At 43.9% G+C, this 18,123-nt stretch overlaps 3 protein-coding genes across 10 annotated transcripts in view; 1 reads left to right on the forward strand and 2 right to left on the reverse strand.

Moving 5' to 3' along the window:
• LOC127614627 (formin-1-like) overlaps positions 1-6,892 on the reverse strand; it is a 51,784-nt gene extending 44,892 nt beyond the window's left edge. Inside the window, exons 1-2 of the mRNA XM_052085949.1 lie at positions 6,774-6,892; positions 4,448-6,024 (exon numbers count right to left, since the gene is read on the reverse strand). Coding sequence (XP_051941909.1) covers positions 4,448-5,939 — 1,492 coding nt within the window. The 5' untranslated portion in view covers positions 5,940-6,024; positions 6,774-6,892. The remainder of the gene's footprint in view (positions 1-4,447; positions 6,025-6,773) is intronic.
• Positions 1-18,123, reverse strand: part of LOC127614637 (serine protease HTRA2, mitochondrial-like) — a 221,440-nt gene that overhangs the window by 67,100 nt on the left and 136,217 nt on the right. The gene's annotated exons all lie outside the window — the stretch shown is intronic.
• The window catches only part of ryr3 (ryanodine receptor 3), an 83,707-nt gene continuing 73,434 nt past the window's right edge, over positions 7,851-18,123 (forward strand). For 7 of the 8 annotated variants that reach the window (XM_052085936.1, XM_052085939.1, XM_052085938.1 and 4 more), the window contains exon 1: positions 7,851-8,524. In XM_052085936.1, the coding sequence (XP_051941896.1) occupies positions 8,477-8,524 (48 nt within the window). In that variant the 5' untranslated portion in view covers positions 7,851-8,476. The remainder of the gene's footprint in view (positions 8,525-18,123) is intronic. The other variant, XM_052085937.1, reaches the window with a different exon arrangement.

Here is an 18,123-nt window from a genome sequence, read left to right on the forward strand (position 1 = left end):
TTCAGTTCAGAGGAGCCAATCAGCGCATCGTATACGCTGAAGCATATGTATGGGCACACCTTCAGTTCAGAGGAGCCAATCATCGCATAGTTATCGCCGACATGCTCTGCTCAGCCAGGGTCTCCAGTGAGTCAAACATTATACACACAAAGTCGCGCTGCCGCGGTCCTCTGCATTACGTCTGTTAGTGCACGCAAAGAATACAACGGATAATTTTAACAAGCGATCGCGGTAATGTGCAGATTATAGTCCACAAATATAAAATGTATAACGTAAAAATCACTTTATAAATTATTATTTCATACAATTTGCCGAGGGTCCGGACAGAGGAGGTCAGCGGTCCGGACAGAGGAGGTCGGCGGTCCGGTAGTGGATCGCGGTCCGCCAGTTGAGGAAGAGGGATTTAGACACTAGAGGGCATCACTCACGAGTTAACAAGACATCACTCCGTGTTTATATTGACTGATATGTCATATTTCAAATGATCCTTGCAGTTATGGATATGTGTATTGCTTGTTCATTTACCTGTTGTTCGAGTCAAAGGTTTTGTGACTATTGAAAAGTCATGGTGATACATTTTATGTTTCAAATCAATCAATTTGCACTCAGGAGACTTCTGTTTAAGAAAAAGTCAAGTGAATAAGCAGTTGCAAGTGATATACCTGTTTCAAATGAACCAAAAGAAATTCTTAAGATTGTTGAAATTAAAATAAAAATGGACATGTGAAACAGACTGGCTTACTAAAATTTGTTGAACAATATTGTTGTTCTTTGGCCCCCCGACATTTTACCACATAAAATCTGGCCCCCCTGGCAAAAAGTTTGGACACCCCTGCTGTACTGTATAACATTCCCACAGAGAGAGAGAGAGAGAGAGAGATTAAGTGAAGCATATTTAACATGCCTAAAAATGCCAACACTGCCTCCATCTGGTCAGAGTGTAACCTTAATTCTGTCACATACACACTGCAGTCTGGCTCTATAGTGACCACACGCACACACACACACAAACACACCATTGTAATGGCACCACTATCCACCTCGGATTGGAAACAGTTTCCATTATGCAATGAGCAAACAGGAACTATCATTTGAAATAAAGAAAGGCTATTTTATACGTTATTCATAGGGCTTCATTTAGCACATACATACATGCACACTTTTAAGCGACCCTGTGTGGGGGTGGGGAGGGGGGGCATTGCCGTCATTTAATCTGGCTCCCTGCCGAGACAGACTCATAAACTGTCAATAAACGGCAACACGCAGTACAGACGAGCGGGTGCTCTCAGACGACTCAATTAAGTAGGAAGAGCATTACACTAAAACTGGATCATACCCATCCATATGTACCGGTACATCATGTTCTTTGGCAAGGTCAGTTTTATTTTGCTGTGCAGCTGTAAGTGACAAAAGTAATAAAATTGAAAATGAGCATCTGTCACACCGTGTGGGTGTTGCTGTGTTATACTCTAAATTGGCTAAATCTGTCTGCGTTTCGCACGGCACAGAAACATTTGAACGTCAGGTGCTGACAGGGTGGCATTGTCAAGGATGAGGGTTGAAGTCACTTGACACTGACTGGTCATTACTCAAAGGATGCTGCGAACTGAATCGAATGCTTGCCAGGAGTAAGCTGAGTTAGCTGCGACAGTGTAGGGCAAATTCATATCAATAATAATATTCAGGTCCCGATAACACTAAAAATAGAGCGAATTTGGATGCATGTGTGATTTCTGCAGCCTTCAAATTTACCTATAAGGCATTACTCACAAGATTCAGTATGTGTATCGTGTAATATGGTCCAATACAAGTGCTGTATAAAAAAGAACGTTGATAATAATTGACACAGACTTTCAATTCAAGCATATAGTGTCCTCCGGTTTCCTCCCACGTTCCAAAAACATGCATGGCAGGCTGATTGAACACTCCAAACTGTCCTTAACTCATTCACTCCCAAAGACGTTTTTAAACGTCTTTTCAGAGTTGGTCTAGAATTGGGTAGTACTGAATGAGTTAAGTGTGAGTGTGAGCGCGAGTGGTTGTTCGTTTCTGTGTGCCCTGCAATTGGCTGGCAACCGGTTCAGGGTGTCCCCCGCCTACTGCCCGAAGACAGCTGGGATAGGCTCCAGCACCCCCCGCGACCCTTGTGAGGATAAAGTGGATCGGAAAATGGATGGATGGATATTGGGCTCAGTTAGATACAGGAAACATAAAAGTAGAACCATCAAAACCTAGAACCTGTTTAATTGTGCAACAATACCAACCATGTTGGTGGCAAATTATTGAAAATGGTCTTGGGTGGATGATTACAACTCCTTCTCATTTTTGTGTAAGACCTTCAAACATATTCGCCAACGCTGCCCAATTTTGTCCAATAAAACGCATAACATAATCAGTCAAAGTCACGCAAGTAGGCCATAGGGCATGTTGAGAGCATGTGTCAGCTTCCACTTTCCTCCACTGCTTTTACCCAGGATGGCGGATCATCAACTTTTGTATAAATCATGAGAAATGCAAGGCTTATTATAAATCATTGAGCTGGTCTTGTGGCCTTCACTGCCGTTTCACCACACATTTGCTGTGAAAGACGGACCGATTGATTGATTGCTCTGACAGAGAAAAGGTCTCTGATTCTCTGAGAATCAAAAGCAGACTAACCCAGAGAGCTCCCACATGTCATTTTTCATTTAAAATACAATTCTGGTGGCAAATGGGAAGCATAAAATGGAAGAATATGAAAGAGTGTCTTTATTGCGATTGACAGCCTACCAACTCAGGCACAGACAATTTGGTTAACCTTATTTCGCTTCACTGGTAAATGTATATTTAAAGCCGAGCAGACACACAATCGATCCGGTTGTAATGACGATATACCAAGATGCTGCAGGGGTTACAGAGAGATAACTTTGGGCTGTATTTCTCTGCAGCTGCGTGAGACATATGGGAAAAAAGGGGAACATTCTTAGCTCGTGTCGGCAAAGTCCATTTAATCAGCTGAAAAGAGCTGACCCTTGTTCTCAGTGGCCTAACAATGTTGCAAGGCAGCCCACATTATGTTGAATGACATCTTGCGAAGAGAAGGAGCTCTTGCACTGCTCAGATTCATGTGACCTTGCTGGAACGTACGGGATAATCTGATCAGAAAAAAACTGCCTGACGACAGACATCAAATATGTCAGGTATTAAGCGGGAGGACTACAGTGAGAGACAGGACTAAATAGAGTCTGGCAAGTTAATTGGACTAAGGATAGATAGTTTTGATTAAACCCACGACAAGTCATAATCTTTCCTCCTGTGCGGCAAATGTTTTGGAACATAATCCGCCGTGAATATCGAGTTCTTTAGAGCATTTAAGTCGATTTTAATTTGATTTGTTGTCTCGTCTCAAGGTAATCAGTTCACATTTTTACCTGGTGCACCCCCCCTCCACTCCCCCAAAAATCTAACATGAAAGTAACACCAAGTTTATCAGTTCACATATTTACTGGTTGCATCAAAACAAATAAAATTCAAAATAAAAAAATTAAATGCCATTACACTTCAAGGTAAGATTACGTCAACATGCCCTTCACTGCTGCCCCCAAGTGGTCGAAACCATGAGGTTCCGACCCTTTTCATCATTGAGTTCTGAGTCCTCATTTAAGTACTGATAGGGACAGAAGCTGAGTGCTGGAACCAAAATTCAAAAACCGAAGACAGGCTACGAACATAGAAAGAAAAGCTGTCGTGAAGAAACTCCAAATGCAGGAGATAGCATGAAACACACGGGATAAGGATTTCCAAAAAGATGTTTTACAAAAGAAGGTCATTATAATCCTTTTTCATACCTGCCGGTGACCCTTTGTCAGTTTCCTCTTACTATGGGCCTTTGGAGAGGGTGGGGGTTGTGAGTTTAGAAGCCTCTGGCAGTAAATTGGCAATGCTTCAGTTAGCGCAATGCTCATGAGAACCATGGTCGGGTGGAGGTTTGCGTCAAGTTTGAGCCTTTGATCAGAGACACTAATCTCCGACTTGGCCGCAGTGCTTAGAGAGTTAAAAAGGGATCATCAACCAAATTATTCTCAGAGCTCGCCTTGCTCTTTGTATAACTCTGCTGGGTAGCTTTTAATTTGTAGGGGACGTCACATGTCATTGTTGAAAGAAGAAAACAGACCACTGGCACATCCTCGACTGAGATCAAAAGAAATTATGGCCTAAAATTTGAGTAAAAACTGAGAGGAAATGAGCACTTCAGGCCACAACTAAGAGTATTTAACTCATTCACCACCAAAGACGTTTTTAAACGTCTTTTCAGACTTGGTCCAGAATTGGCTGGTACTGAATGAGTTTTAATCAGATTATCTCCTTCTAAAGTCCTGAAAATGATGAAACATTCAATGTCAACATTCACATCCAGATTACATGATGGAAATGCTCGTGTTCCAAGCGGGTATTCCAAATTGCTCACCTGTGGTTGTGGAGTTGCCAGAAGAATTCCATTTTCCGGAGTTGCTCGGCCGTCTGCTGAAATTCAAATCCAAATGCGCGACGGTTCGGCGGTTGCCATTTTTGTCAGCGACCTCCGCGAAGAGTTTGGGCTCATCCGTGGTGCTGTTGCTGTCCCGATCATGGTCTACATCTTGATCTGAGAGCAGCACTATGCGGTGGTTGAGGTTGGGGCTCGGTGATGGGGACGGTGACATGCTTTGGAGACTGTTGGAGGCAGGGAAGGATGTGTTGAAGACTCCGGCGAGAGAAGGCGAAGATGGGCTCTTAGTGCGAGCTTTAGCTAAGGGTTGGAGTTCATGGGGATGGGAAAGCGGCAAACGCAGCCCCTCAGCAAGCTTGTGACCAGATTTTTCTCGGCTGACTCTAACATGAGTCTCTCTGCTTAATTCCCTCGATTGTCCAAACTTCTTTGTGTGTGTGCTGGTTCCTGGGTATGAATCAGAAGACCCTGACCCATCCGGGCTTATATGACTGACACGTTGTACTTTCCCCTCCAAATCTTTCACTTTAACGACCAACCGCACCCCTCTTTCCCTCTGGTCGGCTTCACCTTGCAGCTGCTGAGTGGACTTGACTGTCGCATGCTCCAGTGGAAATTTCTTGACAGGCCGAAGGTTAGTGCCGCTTTCCCTCCGGGTCAGGCCTTCCATCAGACTGCAAGAGGCTGATTCAAAACCCTGCTCACTGTCATACTCTGAGAAGTCATTGCAGAAATCCACGTCTGAGTCGAACGTCTGGTTGCTCTCAATAAAATCCCAGCTCTCTCGGATATTCTGAAATGGTTCCTCCATGGGCAGGACAGGATTAACAAAAAAACTGTGAGACTCATGGAGAGATGAAGATGTAGAAGGAGTCTCATCCATTGTAGAGGCTGTGTTTACACTATTCCTAGCAGGAAGATTAAAGGATGGAGTTCCATTTGAAACGCCCGTCTTCATCTGACAGTACAGGGAATACTCTGCACTATCGAGCCGCTTGCCTTCCTTCATCTTCATCTTTCGGCTCTTTGTTGCCGTTTGCTCAAGAGAACTTAAGTTGCTACTGCAGACAACCTCACCTCCACGATCAACCTTCTGCCCCTTGGTGTAATCCTGCATTTTCCCGTCCTGGTTACCCATCTTGACTTTGTTGGCACAATTCCTGCACAAGGATAAGAGATCGACCAGCAATTGGTGGTGCTCTGCAGCCAGCAAGGAGAGCTCTGCGACAGCCGTCTTTGTTGCCCGCTGGTAGCTGAGGGGTTTGCCCAAGGAGTTGGAAGACTGGACTCTTTGTTTGGACGCAGCGAGATCATCATTTCCACAGTCATGGTCATTACAAGTCCCGGCAGAGGGAGCGGTGCGACTCTTGTACTTGAACCTTGGGACCGTCCGTTTAGGGAAATATAGGCTGGTGTTGCTGAGCTCACGGATGGGCACATACAGAAGTAAAACAGTGTGTGTTCCCTCCATGATGGGTGGGTGACATGTTGTTCACCTAAGGAGGCGATCCACCTACCGATGGATTTGACTGCTCACCGTATGCCCCATCCTTACGCTGTTACAGAATAAACAGCAATGCGTTTGACTAAATACATGAAAAACACATGAAGACAAAAACACTTTTATGGACAGCCATTTTTTAGACCGTTACATAATTAGCAGAACATTAAATATAGTTTTGAATTTGCCATATTGAGTGAATAAAAAAAAATATTCCTGAGGTCAAAGTCAGTGGTTAATGTGTCGAATCATAAAGCCCTGCATTACCTCCCTTTTCTCCTTTGACATGATATCACCACGAGAAAACTGAAACATTAACGAGATGGCCCACGAGAAAACTGAAACATTAACGAGATGGCACATAGAGTAAATGTTTCATGACACATTATCTTCATTTTACTCGTGTTTCTTTTCATTCCCCGTTTGAAGTAAACCGTGAACGTTGTTTTTTATCAGCGATGGACAAGTTTTAACACTTGGAAAATGCACCTCTCCTGTGTACATCCCAGTCCTTTGGTGTTGATTTCACCTTGCAATAAACAATACTACATGCATTTCCTTAACACCGTTCGCATAATGTGTCTTTCATTTGTGGCGCTGCTCACCAAACTGCCGATTCAATTCAGAAATATTGCGCAATATTCACTGCAAAATGCACACACAACACAGTTTGATGTCCTAACCAAATATACATCATCTTGAGTTTGCGGTCCACAATGGAAGGGCAAAGTGCGCAATGTGCAAGTGCACCGACCGTAAGTTAAATCGAAACACCTCGTCGAAACAAAGCAGAAATTTACTTACCCGATTCACTTGCAATGAATGCTTTTTTTGGCCATGTATGTGTTGGAGGCTTGCAGCCAGCCACAAGGACTCACCGCGGATTTACTGGGCTCTTCTTCGATGATTGACAAGACTGGGATCCAATAGGATTTGCACTCCCAACTGTGATGTGATTGGTTTATTTTCAATGCCTGTTTCCAAATATTTTGAGCTAGTGCGACTGCAACTCGCAAGCAGAACGACGGAGCTATCGACAGCTAATGATGACGTGTTACGGTCAGATGGTTCCACCTTTCAGTGTTCCTTACAATTTGAGGTAACACGCTTGTAGCGAAAACACGTGGATTATGTTTCTCTTTTGTCCCCATCATTTAGTTACAACAGTAAAGCTAAACAGTGACATCTAGTGGAGAAATGTGGTGGTGAACCTTTCAGGACCTATTTGGATTCATTTTTTTAATGCTTTATTTATCCATCCATCCATCAATTTTCCAAACCCGCATTATCCTCACTAGGGTCGCGCATGGGGTGTGGGGGGCGGGGGTCCTGGAGCCTATCCCAGCTGTCTTCGGGCTGTAGGCGGGGGACACCCTGAACCGGTTGCCAGCCAATTGCAGGGCACTCAGAAACGAACAACCACACACAAGGAATTGCTAACTTCAGTGAGTTATCAAATGACCTTTCAATGTATATTTGTTTCATGTATTATTCAAGTTTGCAACTTTGACTATAAAATGAAAACATCACCTAAAAGACAGCAATTCTATAGTCAATTGTTTCATGAGAAGAATTGGTCAAAGACTGTCTTTTTTTTTTAATTGGCTGTAATCCGGCCAGTTTGCAGCCAGTTTCCATTGCCACAGGGATGCAAAAAATGAATACACGGATCCAATTTAATTGAGAAAAAACCTATACGAATTTAGCTCTGTGATTCTGGCATTTTTTACGCCAACAGAAAAGGCCTGATAGTTCAACCGACAAACAATTACAGTATGTCGGGGGGTGGAAATTCTTTGGAGCGTTGTAAGTCACTACTCTTACACTAGAGAGCAGCATTGGATTTAATAAGAAATCTCCTTCATTGAGAGCAGAAAAACAGTCTTCACACACGACTTCACTATCACGGACCGATATTATATTTTCCATTGTTTAAATCATAGACTTATGAATTTTAGTGATCTGAAATGACTGAAATCTTTGTTGGTTATGGGGTCGTTTTAGAACGTTTTCTTGTTTCACGATCGCGCAGACTGCTGTGGCCAAACATTGATTCTTTAGACGTGTTGCTCATCTGAGCTGGTAAATGGAATCTGACGCGATAACGTGCTCGCTTCCAAGGTCCATTTTGCAAGCTTTTCGAGAGCAACAATATCAAAGAAAAAAGACCGCTAATTGTTAGCCTTGTTGTTTGTAAAGGTAATAATAATATTCCCGTATTGGCATCCGAAGGCGACGTCGCTGATTTGTCTCTGCTTCTCCTTGTTTCCGCGCCACGCCGTCCACACGGTCGGCCAAACCAGCATCAGCATCATCTTGAGCAGCAGCATCCTCTCTGCACACTCCATGTCCTCCCCCCTCCCAACCCGCCCCCCGGGGCCACCGGTGAAGGAGTCTTGAGCACCGGGATTTGGCCGGCAGTCTCGCCGCTGTATGAGCGTGGATTAACTGCATGCTCACGTCGACCAGGAAAAGGAGCCAGCGCCTGAGCGGGCTCACTTGCAGCCATGGCTGAAGGTGGGGAAGGAGAGGATGAGATTCAGTTTCTCAGAACTGTGAGTACACGTTTGCCGATGTGCTGCTCTGCAGACTTGTCTTTGTCGAAATGTTATCCTCATCCCGTGCAAAGGAGGCTGTTTTCTGTCTCAATCAAGTGCCCATCGTGTGGGGCGTTTTTGTTTCAGTCATAACATAAAGAAACTGCTCGAGCCTTGCACACATCTTTGTTTATAGTGCCGTATTGTTTGTGAAACATCTTAGTTATTACTTCCTGTGCTATGCATAAATGCACTATGCAGTCTTTGAATAAATAAGTTTGGGAACAAGTCCATCAAGCTCATAATACTGTATCTTAAATCTTTTATTGTCAGCGTAGTTACAATGTCTCCTTAGTGCAAAACCCTCTTTATGAAGGATGAACTACAGTATGGTGCTATATTCTGTACGCTCACAACCACAAGATTTGATATGTTAGTAGCCAACAGTTCTTTCAGGAGTAGTCACAAAAATCTGCCCTTGTAAGGTTAATCATATTCAGTTTTGAATGACACTAGGCGGGTAAATACAAATTTAAAATCGGTGTGTAGAACATACTGGACATCATACGGTTAGTAGTTTGAAATGTTTTGTGATACTGTACTTTTTTTTTCAGCAAAGGGTTGAAGCTTTTGTGCTCTAATACATTAGAATCAGAGGGGCATCCAATGGGTTCCTTACAGTATCTCGCAACTCAGAAGGGAAAAATATTACAAATATTTTTAATTATGCAAAGCATGTTTATTAGCACAACGATACAACTACAAATATATATATTAAAAAAAAAAAAAATCCTCATCTCACCCTTCGGGTGGTGTCCGTCCCTCATTCAGCTCGGGTCCTCTACCAGAGGCCAGGAAGCTTGAGGGTTCTGCGCAGTATCCTTGCTGTTCCCAGCACTGCACATTTCTGGACTGAGATGTCCGATGTTGTTCCCGGGATCTGTTGCAACCACTCATCTAGTTTGGGGGTCACTGCCCCGAGTGCTCCGACCACCACAGGCACGACTGTCACCTTTACCTTCCAGGCTCTCTCCAGCTCCTCTCTGAGCCCTTGGTATTTCTCGAGTTTCTCATGTTCCTTCTTCCTGATGTTTCCATCACTTGGGACAGCTACATCCACTACAACGGCTTTCCTCTGCCCTTTATCTATGATCACGATATCTGGTTGGTTCGCCATTACCATCTTGTCAGTCTGGATCTGGAAGTCCCACAGGATCTTCGCTCTGTCATTCTCCACCACCTTCGGAGGTGTTTCCCATTTTGACCTTGGGGTTTCCAGTCCATACTCCGCACAGATGTTTCGGTAGACTATGCCAGCCACCTGGTTATGGCGTTCCATGTAGGCTTTCCCTGCCAGCATCTTACACCCTGCAGTTATGTGTTGGATCGTCTCAGGTGCCTCTTTGCACAACCTACACCTTGGGTCTTGTCTGGTGTGGTATATCTGGGCCTCGATGGCTCTGGTGCTCAAGGCCTGCTCCTGAGCAGCCAGGATGAGTGCCTCTGTGCTGTCCTTCAGGCCAGCCCTCTCTAGCCACTGATAGGACTTCTTGAGATCAGCCACTTCAGTTATGGTCCGGTGGTACATCCCGTGTAGGGGCTTGTCCTCCCATGATGGTCCCTCTTCCAGCGCCTCATCTTCTGTTCCCCATTGTCTGAGACATTCTCTGAGTACGTCATCCGTTGGAGCCTTCTCCTTGATGTATTCATGGAGCTTGGATGTTTCATCCTGGACAGTGGCTCTCACACTCACTAGTCCCCGGCCTCCATCCTTTCGGCTTGCGTACAGTCTCAGGGTGCTGGATTTGGGATGGAACCCTCCATGCATGGTTAGGAGCTTTCGGGTCTTAACATCCGTGATCTGAATCTCATCCTTTGGCCACCTTATTATTCCTGCAGGGTATCTGATCACTGGCAGGGCATAGCTGTTTATTGCCCGGGTCTTATTCTTGCCATTGAGCTGGCTTCTTAGGACTTGCCTCACTCGCTGGAGGTATTTGGCCGTAGCCGCTTTCCTTGTTGCCAGTTCGAGGTTGCCATTGGCTTGTGGTATACCAAGGTACTTGTAGCTGTCCTCAATGTCTGCTATTGTTCCTTCAGGGAGTGAGACCCCTTCAGTGCGGACTACCTTTCCTCTCTTAGTCACCATCCGACTGCATTTCTCAAGCCCGAATGACATCCCGATGTCGCTGCTGTAGATCCTGGTTGTGTGGATCAGGGAATCTATGTCCCTTTCGCTCTTAGCATACAGCTTTATGTCATCCATGTAGAGGAGGTGACTGATTGTAGCTCCATTTCTGAGGCGGTATCCATAGCCTGTCTTGGTGATTACTTGGCTTAGGGGGTTCAGTCCTATGCAGAACAGCAGTGGGGAGAGTGCATCACCTTGGTATATGCCACATTTGATGGACACTTGGGTAAGTGGCTTGCCATTGGCTTCAAGTGTGGTTTTCCACATCCTCATCGAGTTCGCAACGAAGGCTCTTAGGGTCCTGTTCACCTTATACACATCCAAGCATTCAGTGATCCATGTATGTGGCATCGAGTCATAGGCTTTCTTGTAATCAATCCAGGCTGTGCACAGGTTGGTACGTCGGGACCTGCAGTCTTGTGCGACTGTTCTGTCAACCAGGAGCTGACAGAACAGTCGCACAAGACTATATATATATATATATATATATATATATATATATGTAAAGACATTATTTGAGATAGCGGTAGTCTTCTGGATCTTTCCGGTGTACCTAATCTTATGACCAGTGAATGTATTTAAATGTGGGGCCATGGCAGTGGGAGCAGACAGTTGCTCCAGGCTTGGTCGGTGCAGCAACGGCAGCACGAGTCCATGTAGCAAGATTCAATGTTCATTGTTATTTCTGATCATTATGATAAGGACAGACAAGGGACTCGGGTTCAATGTGATATGCAGCGTAGGCTGTCTTGGTAGCAGTTTAAAGAAACAAGAATACTGTTGGCAAAAAATAGATGATGACATAATGTGCCCATTTGTGGTCAAATTCAAACAGAATCATGTGTTGTCTGAAAAGAAATCCTGATAAACCCCCAAGCCAGCAGGAGATGATATATTGGAAGTGTAGCAAGCATAGATGCCGCTGATTTCCATTAAATTCAAATAACAAAGGATTCCTACTGTTTGTCTTTGTCGTTTACATAACACTTTTTTAATGAATCATCCATTTCTACAGATGTCAATAGGGATCAGAGAAACACGGCCCTATTTTGAACCACTTATATGTACTGTAAGTGATGGAGTCTTGGATGTGTAGTTGATGTACTTTCTTCCCCCAAGAACAGCAGTGATCTTTTAAAATGTTCCTTTGTCTCATTCACTGTCGTCTGATACCGCCTGCTCATGTGTCCCCACAACCGCTCAACCTTTTAACCGCAGTGCATAGAGGTCACCAAATCAACACGCTTGTTGCTACTAAAAGGAGCTGACATTTCTGCGCCATTGCTCTTCTTTTCTGGAAGAGAATGTCAATGGCATCATTTCATAATTGCATTCTTTTTTTTTTTTTTTTTAATAGGCAAGCCTATTTTTGGATTTGGTACTTTTAGGTCAGTGAATAAGCTTGGTGTGCATGTGTGTGCGGTGAATGCAAATGTGGAGATTTGTGGTGCAGTCAGGCTGCACCAGACGTGCCACAGCAGAACATAGTACAGATATTATTCATCAGTCCAATCATAACGTGGAGACACACACATACACACATATGTTTATGTAGCGTAGGTGCTCAATTTACAGCTCATTCCTGCAGAAATGAATGCTTAACATGGGTACATGTATGTTTGTACAAACAGAGCAGCATGAGTACACACATGCAGGAGACTGTATATGCCCTGGAGTTAAGTACCTTCTTTGAGTTGCCTGGTTATGGAGGCCCTATGTTCCTTCCAGGCATCCAAATGTCATCTGTTATTGGAGTCAAAGCGCTTGATAAAGCAGTTTGGAAAATGCTTCTTCTCTAACAACGAAAAGTAATTTCCCTGGAGTGGGAGCCAAAATTACCCCTGCCGGACTGCTGCCTATAAAGCCAACTCTGTGGGAGGAGAGAAAAAGTAGTGAGGCAACGGCTGAAGTTGATTCAGTGGTGGGTAATTTGATGTTGACAGGAAGAGGAGCAGTGTTGATTGTGAGCCATGAGACTTTGCATCCTCCAAACTATTTAACTCATTCACCGCCACTGCCATTGACAGCTATAGAAGTCAAAAGGTCCACTATTTTACCATGGGCTGGCAATGAATAATGTGTTAATGTCCGCGGGCTTCTTATAAGGCTGCATAGTACATGCCACAGGAACTTGCCTAAATCCTGTTTCAAATTGGATGCACAAACACTGGCTTCATAATGAGCATGGAATAATATGAATGGAACATCAGCTTATGGTCAGACTGCTCATTATCCACGAGTAGTTCTCTAAATGAATTGGGAGCTCACTGTGTGCCATGTCATTAGAGTGGGCATGGTAGTGAGCAAGAGGAGGGATTCGGAAGAGCATGCGTGCCATGCGATGATAAGTGCACGAACAAACAAAGCCTCATTGGTGGAGGAATCCCTGCAAAGGCACATATAACATTTCGGCAACTTATTATCAGTCTAAGTGGGTGTAGTGAATTTGAAAAGGCCACGCTGGCTCGGTGACCAACGTGCTGTGGCAGCGCTCGGCGTGAACAGAAGTAGCAAGCCCACAGACATGCCTGCGTAAAGCTGCTGTCATGAGCGATTGATCGTGCCACCAAATGAAGAAATTTCCGCAGTGGTGTCAGTAGCATGCAGTAAGCAGCCCTGATTGATCCTGTGTGTCAGAGTGTGAATATTTAACAAGGCAGTGAAGGAAGCTTTGCGGACGGCCGTGTTAATTTTTTGGTGTGGAGGTCGTACCTCTGATACAAGTCCTGTGATGTGTCCTCATTACTTGACTCATTGCTGTAATTGGTTGTATACTGATTGATACTTTTATTTGATGTTGCATTTACAGTAACAGCGCACATTCAGGACACAATTATAAATTTGACCTGACGCTGACAGTAAAGCGGTACACACGCTGGACTTGTGTCCGGGCAGCGTGGATTCGGTACTCAGTGGTCACTCAGTGGCGGTGTGAATGTGGATGTGAATATTGGTTTGTCTCTATATGTGCCCCTGCGACTGGCTGACGACCAGTTCATGGTGTAGTCTGCCTTCTGAATGAAGTTATCTGGGATGGGCTCCAGCGAATCCCCTGGATGGATAGATGGATGGGATTGTGCTTGCTCCAAACTCCAATTTAAAAAATACAGTCCGGGTGCATCCAACCATAGCAAATTGTAGACCGATTAAAAAAAAAGTGTATGTCGCAAGCTAGAAATTATGGGGTTGGTCTGACCATATCTTAACTATTGAAGACAATTCCTCATTACATGCATGGAGGAAGTCTGTTATCCTTCCTCTCTCTCAAGAAGAGCAAACCGTGTAAGCGACAGCCGCGTTACCACAGAAACAATGTCAGTGTGTCGCATTTTATTCATTAAAAGTCTTCCCTCTTTTGGCTGCGCTTGTGAATCATTCTCCCACATGCATCACTTCCGCTATCTGCCTGTAATGGGGTCCAATGTTCTTTCTTCTCGCTGCGCCCCGAGTAAGCCATTTAGAGGAGTGTTAACTGCAGCAATCTTGCCCTCCCTTGTAGGTGAAGATGGAAGTTTCTCTGAGGCTCAAAGCAGACACAAAATGCTTCTCTGTCTTTATGCTTCTAGCAAGATTTTTTTTTTCCACCAGAGCATGTTTTGAAATTGATTCAACTGGTAGTTTGCCTGAAAACACCCCAAAACCAAACTGAACAGTGACACAAAATTATTCAGAGCCTCTTCAGGAGAGATATTTTTTTAAAAATCAGACCATTTTGATGAAATACCTTGTGCTTAACATCTGACGTTTTTGTCATAAGCCTTCAGTAGCCAATCCAAAGAATTGTCAGTTGTCACAGAACGTTTTCCCACTGTCCTGGTTTCCATGTTCTCCCATTCTCTCCTCTGATTCTTTTGTAAATAGTCTCAGCTGTGCTTAAGAGTTGGCACGTGAACGCTTCACCTGCGTATCACCACAGTCCCCGAACAAATAAGCTTGACATAACAGTGTCTCAGCTGTAAGTCAGTCTCCCCCCCCCCCCCCCCCTGCACGTAAAGCTGCATTGATACATGGATGAACGTGGAGGAAGAATCGCCACAGCTTAAGCATACATTCCCCAGTGTGAGGCAGGAAAATCAGGGGACACTTCATGAGGTACTTGCGCATGACAACACATGAGAAGAATTGTATTTCTTTGAAAAGTTACTCATCCAAGTTAAAGCAGCGGTGGTCATATATTGACCCATACAAAATCACATTACATACACATTACACGAACAAAGTCCTGAAAAACTCAATAACTTAAAGTAACAACAAAACACACCACTATGACAAACAAAACGACGTGACAGCAGCAGAAACAAAACAAAACCATGACAGTAACACAACAATCTGACGAACCGCGGTGGGCGTGGCAGTCCTTTTAACAAAAAAGAGCTAATGGCATGATGACCAACAGGTGCAGAGCTGGAGGAGAAACACTCCAGTGCCACCTGTTGGTCACAAACGGAACAGAACCACGACATCTTCAACCATGCTAGAGTAAAGAGTAAAAACAACATCAACAGAACAAAAACACAGAAAAAAGACCCCCCAAAAATGTGATGAAACAATTTCTGGAGAAATTGCATGTGAATGCCATATGTGCCTTAAGGATTCACACAACAATACCACAAGAACGGCATTAAAAATTGTTTCCAATCGCTGCCCTTTGTTATTTTGCTTGAAAACTGAAGTACCAGAATTTGCTTTGTGTACACAGCGCAAGAAATACTCCCCCACTGGGCCTCCAAGAAGCTTTTTCGCCTAAAAATACAATATGTTTCACAAAGAGTCTCAATTCCCTTGGCAAATGAGGGACCGGAGTTGGTGATTGTTGTTTGTTCCTCCTCCTCGCCAACGACAAACCCCTTCTAAAATGCTGCCATATTCCCCGAATTCCATCAACATAGTTCAGTAAAATACATTACTCATTGTTCAGGCATGTAATTGCATAGCACAATCCTTTTTGGAGAGGTGTTTCTTCCTGTATTTTCCCTTTTAGTGTAAAAGACTGAAGGCCTACTGCACCCTGATGACAAAAAATGCTTACCTGCCAAATTAAAGCTACAACTGTGGAGGACTAGATGCTCCAGTGCCAATTTCACACTGAATGGAAATATCCTTTCATTCCGTTCCCGTAACTTCAATGTCGGACTGTACATGTCGGGAAAATCAAAGTGTCTGTCTGCATGCTTGCAAACAAGCCTCCCTTGCTTATGGTTTAGCATTAAACGTTGATCTGGCTTGTGTTTCTATCATGGGGGCGTGTAGGCGGAATTGTGATAGCTGCATCAACTAGGTAAAATAATTAGCTTACCGTGGAACCAATTAACAAAACAAAACATGTCCAAACAAGTGTCCAAAGTAGGTTGCGAGGGTTTTATTCTGTTCCCAATGTCTCATTTAGTAGTAGTCTGAAGTTTGTCCTCCCTTTTCTGAGCTTTGAAAAGCTGACTAAGGGTCCTTTCTTGTAGAGTATGCTCACACTGCATGAGTGACCGCGTGTGAGTGGAGAAAACGACAGGTGACACTGCTGGCCAGCTCCATTTTGTTCTCCAGCTGTAGCATTCTGTCGAGTACAAAGTGTCATCACGTGAGTGAGCCTATGTACACTGTCGCTGGCTGGCAGTGGGCCCTTGGTGAAGTTGTCCTCTTAGCCATAATTGTGGATTACCTTATTTTCACAACCATTCGCCGCACCGTACGGTTGGGCGCAGTCTCATTAATGGGTGCTATTTCTGTATTTTACACATAGACAAAACACACGGTATGATTGGCCGCAGTTTTAAAGTGGTAAAACATACGCCAGCTTATAAACATACGGCATGCATGCGCGCACGCTAAAAACACGTTAGCTTGAAGCATACGGTAGCATGCCAAGACATACAGATACAAGCTAAAAACATGTTTTTAAAAAGGCAACGAAAGCAGAACTGAGTTCGGGTGTATTTTATTTAGCCATCGTACAATGTTCTCACGTTTTTCGATCAATCACCACCCAGAAATCCATCAAAGTCCTCATCCTCTGTATCAGAAGCAGAGGACTGCACATCCCGGTTGTGCCGCTCTGCCACAATGTATATCATGCTCCATTTTGATTTTCACTGGATTTTTGTTTGCATCAAGTGACAGCAGGTAGAAGTAGATGGTGCTGCACTTTGACAGGACGTGTGGTACATACAAAAAGAGGGAGCTGAGCTTTGGCGGGCTCTGGCCCAAGTTAGCCCTTATGATGCCTCTCAGAGAGTCCATGTTTAGTGATTGGCTTAGAGTATTTGTGGGCAGACGTTCAATAAGCCCTCCAGTCACTATGCAAAAAAAGTCCCCCAATGTTGTCTTTTCCCCATGCATGCCACGAGGGTGATTGGTCCAAACCAGGAAAACGCAAAGATGGGAGTGCTCATTGATATGCTTTTGAGCTACTCACACAGGTCTCAGAGGTAAATGGATTTTACAGTGTTGTTGCAGTATGCACACAATGGAGATGACAGGATTATAGATTGACACAGAACAAAGGCATAAGGGAATGTGTGTGTGTGTGTGTGTGTGTGTGTGTGTGTGTGAGGTAGGGTAATATCATAACCAAGTCAAATTCAATCTCAAGGTGCCCGTTGGAGACTCAACTCAAACCCAACATTCTTTTAAGATAATACGATTATTCTCGTTAATGAAATTACAGAGCTGTGGGTCTTCAAATAACATTTATATCAGTGAGCTCAAGCTTTTTTTTTTTTCAATTTGAGAGAGGGCGTTCAGTCTCACGCCGACGTTAATGTCACAAGATGAAGTCAAGTGCCTTAAGGGTCAATCTCTTTTTGGTCCTTGTTCTTGCACTTTAGACAGTTGAGGCAGAATTTTCAGACATTTGGCAAATTGTGGCAAGCCCCCGAACTCTTATTGAGATTGGGTTAAGGATGAGAATTATTACTTTTTATTTCTAAACAATTTCCATAAAAAAGTAATGACAAAAATGACAATTACCGGTAACTTGTTTTATAAGAAAATGCTTCATGTGAAATTGTGCAAAGAACACTCCCCCGCCTCCCAAAAAAATATATATATATATTTATGGTCATATCAAACTTCACTCTCATAAATTTCAGTCAGTTTATTGAACTGGCCTGGATGAGAGCCGACAAAAAAAATGTGTCACGCACATCAGGGCCCTGAGGCTTATTTTCGATTTTCATGCAGCTCTTCCAAATGAACAAATGAGGAACTACAATGTGTGTACGTGCATGCCAGAGATACACGGGGCATCTTTCATTGCACTTTTTCATCAGGCTGCACTGTAACATACAGTAGAGGCCTATGGATATTGTTACTTTATTACCACCGCATTCTGCTCTTAGCACATTCTTTTAAATAATGCATCTGGCTGTTGTACAACAATCTTCCGCCCCCTTTACTCGTTCCATAACGCCACATATCAGCAGATTTCTGCTTC

Source organism: Hippocampus zosterae, chromosome 14 (assembly GCF_025434085.1).
Source record: "Hippocampus zosterae strain Florida chromosome 14, ASM2543408v3, whole genome shotgun sequence".
NCBI lineage: Eukaryota > Metazoa > Chordata > Actinopteri > Syngnathiformes > Syngnathidae > Hippocampus > Hippocampus zosterae.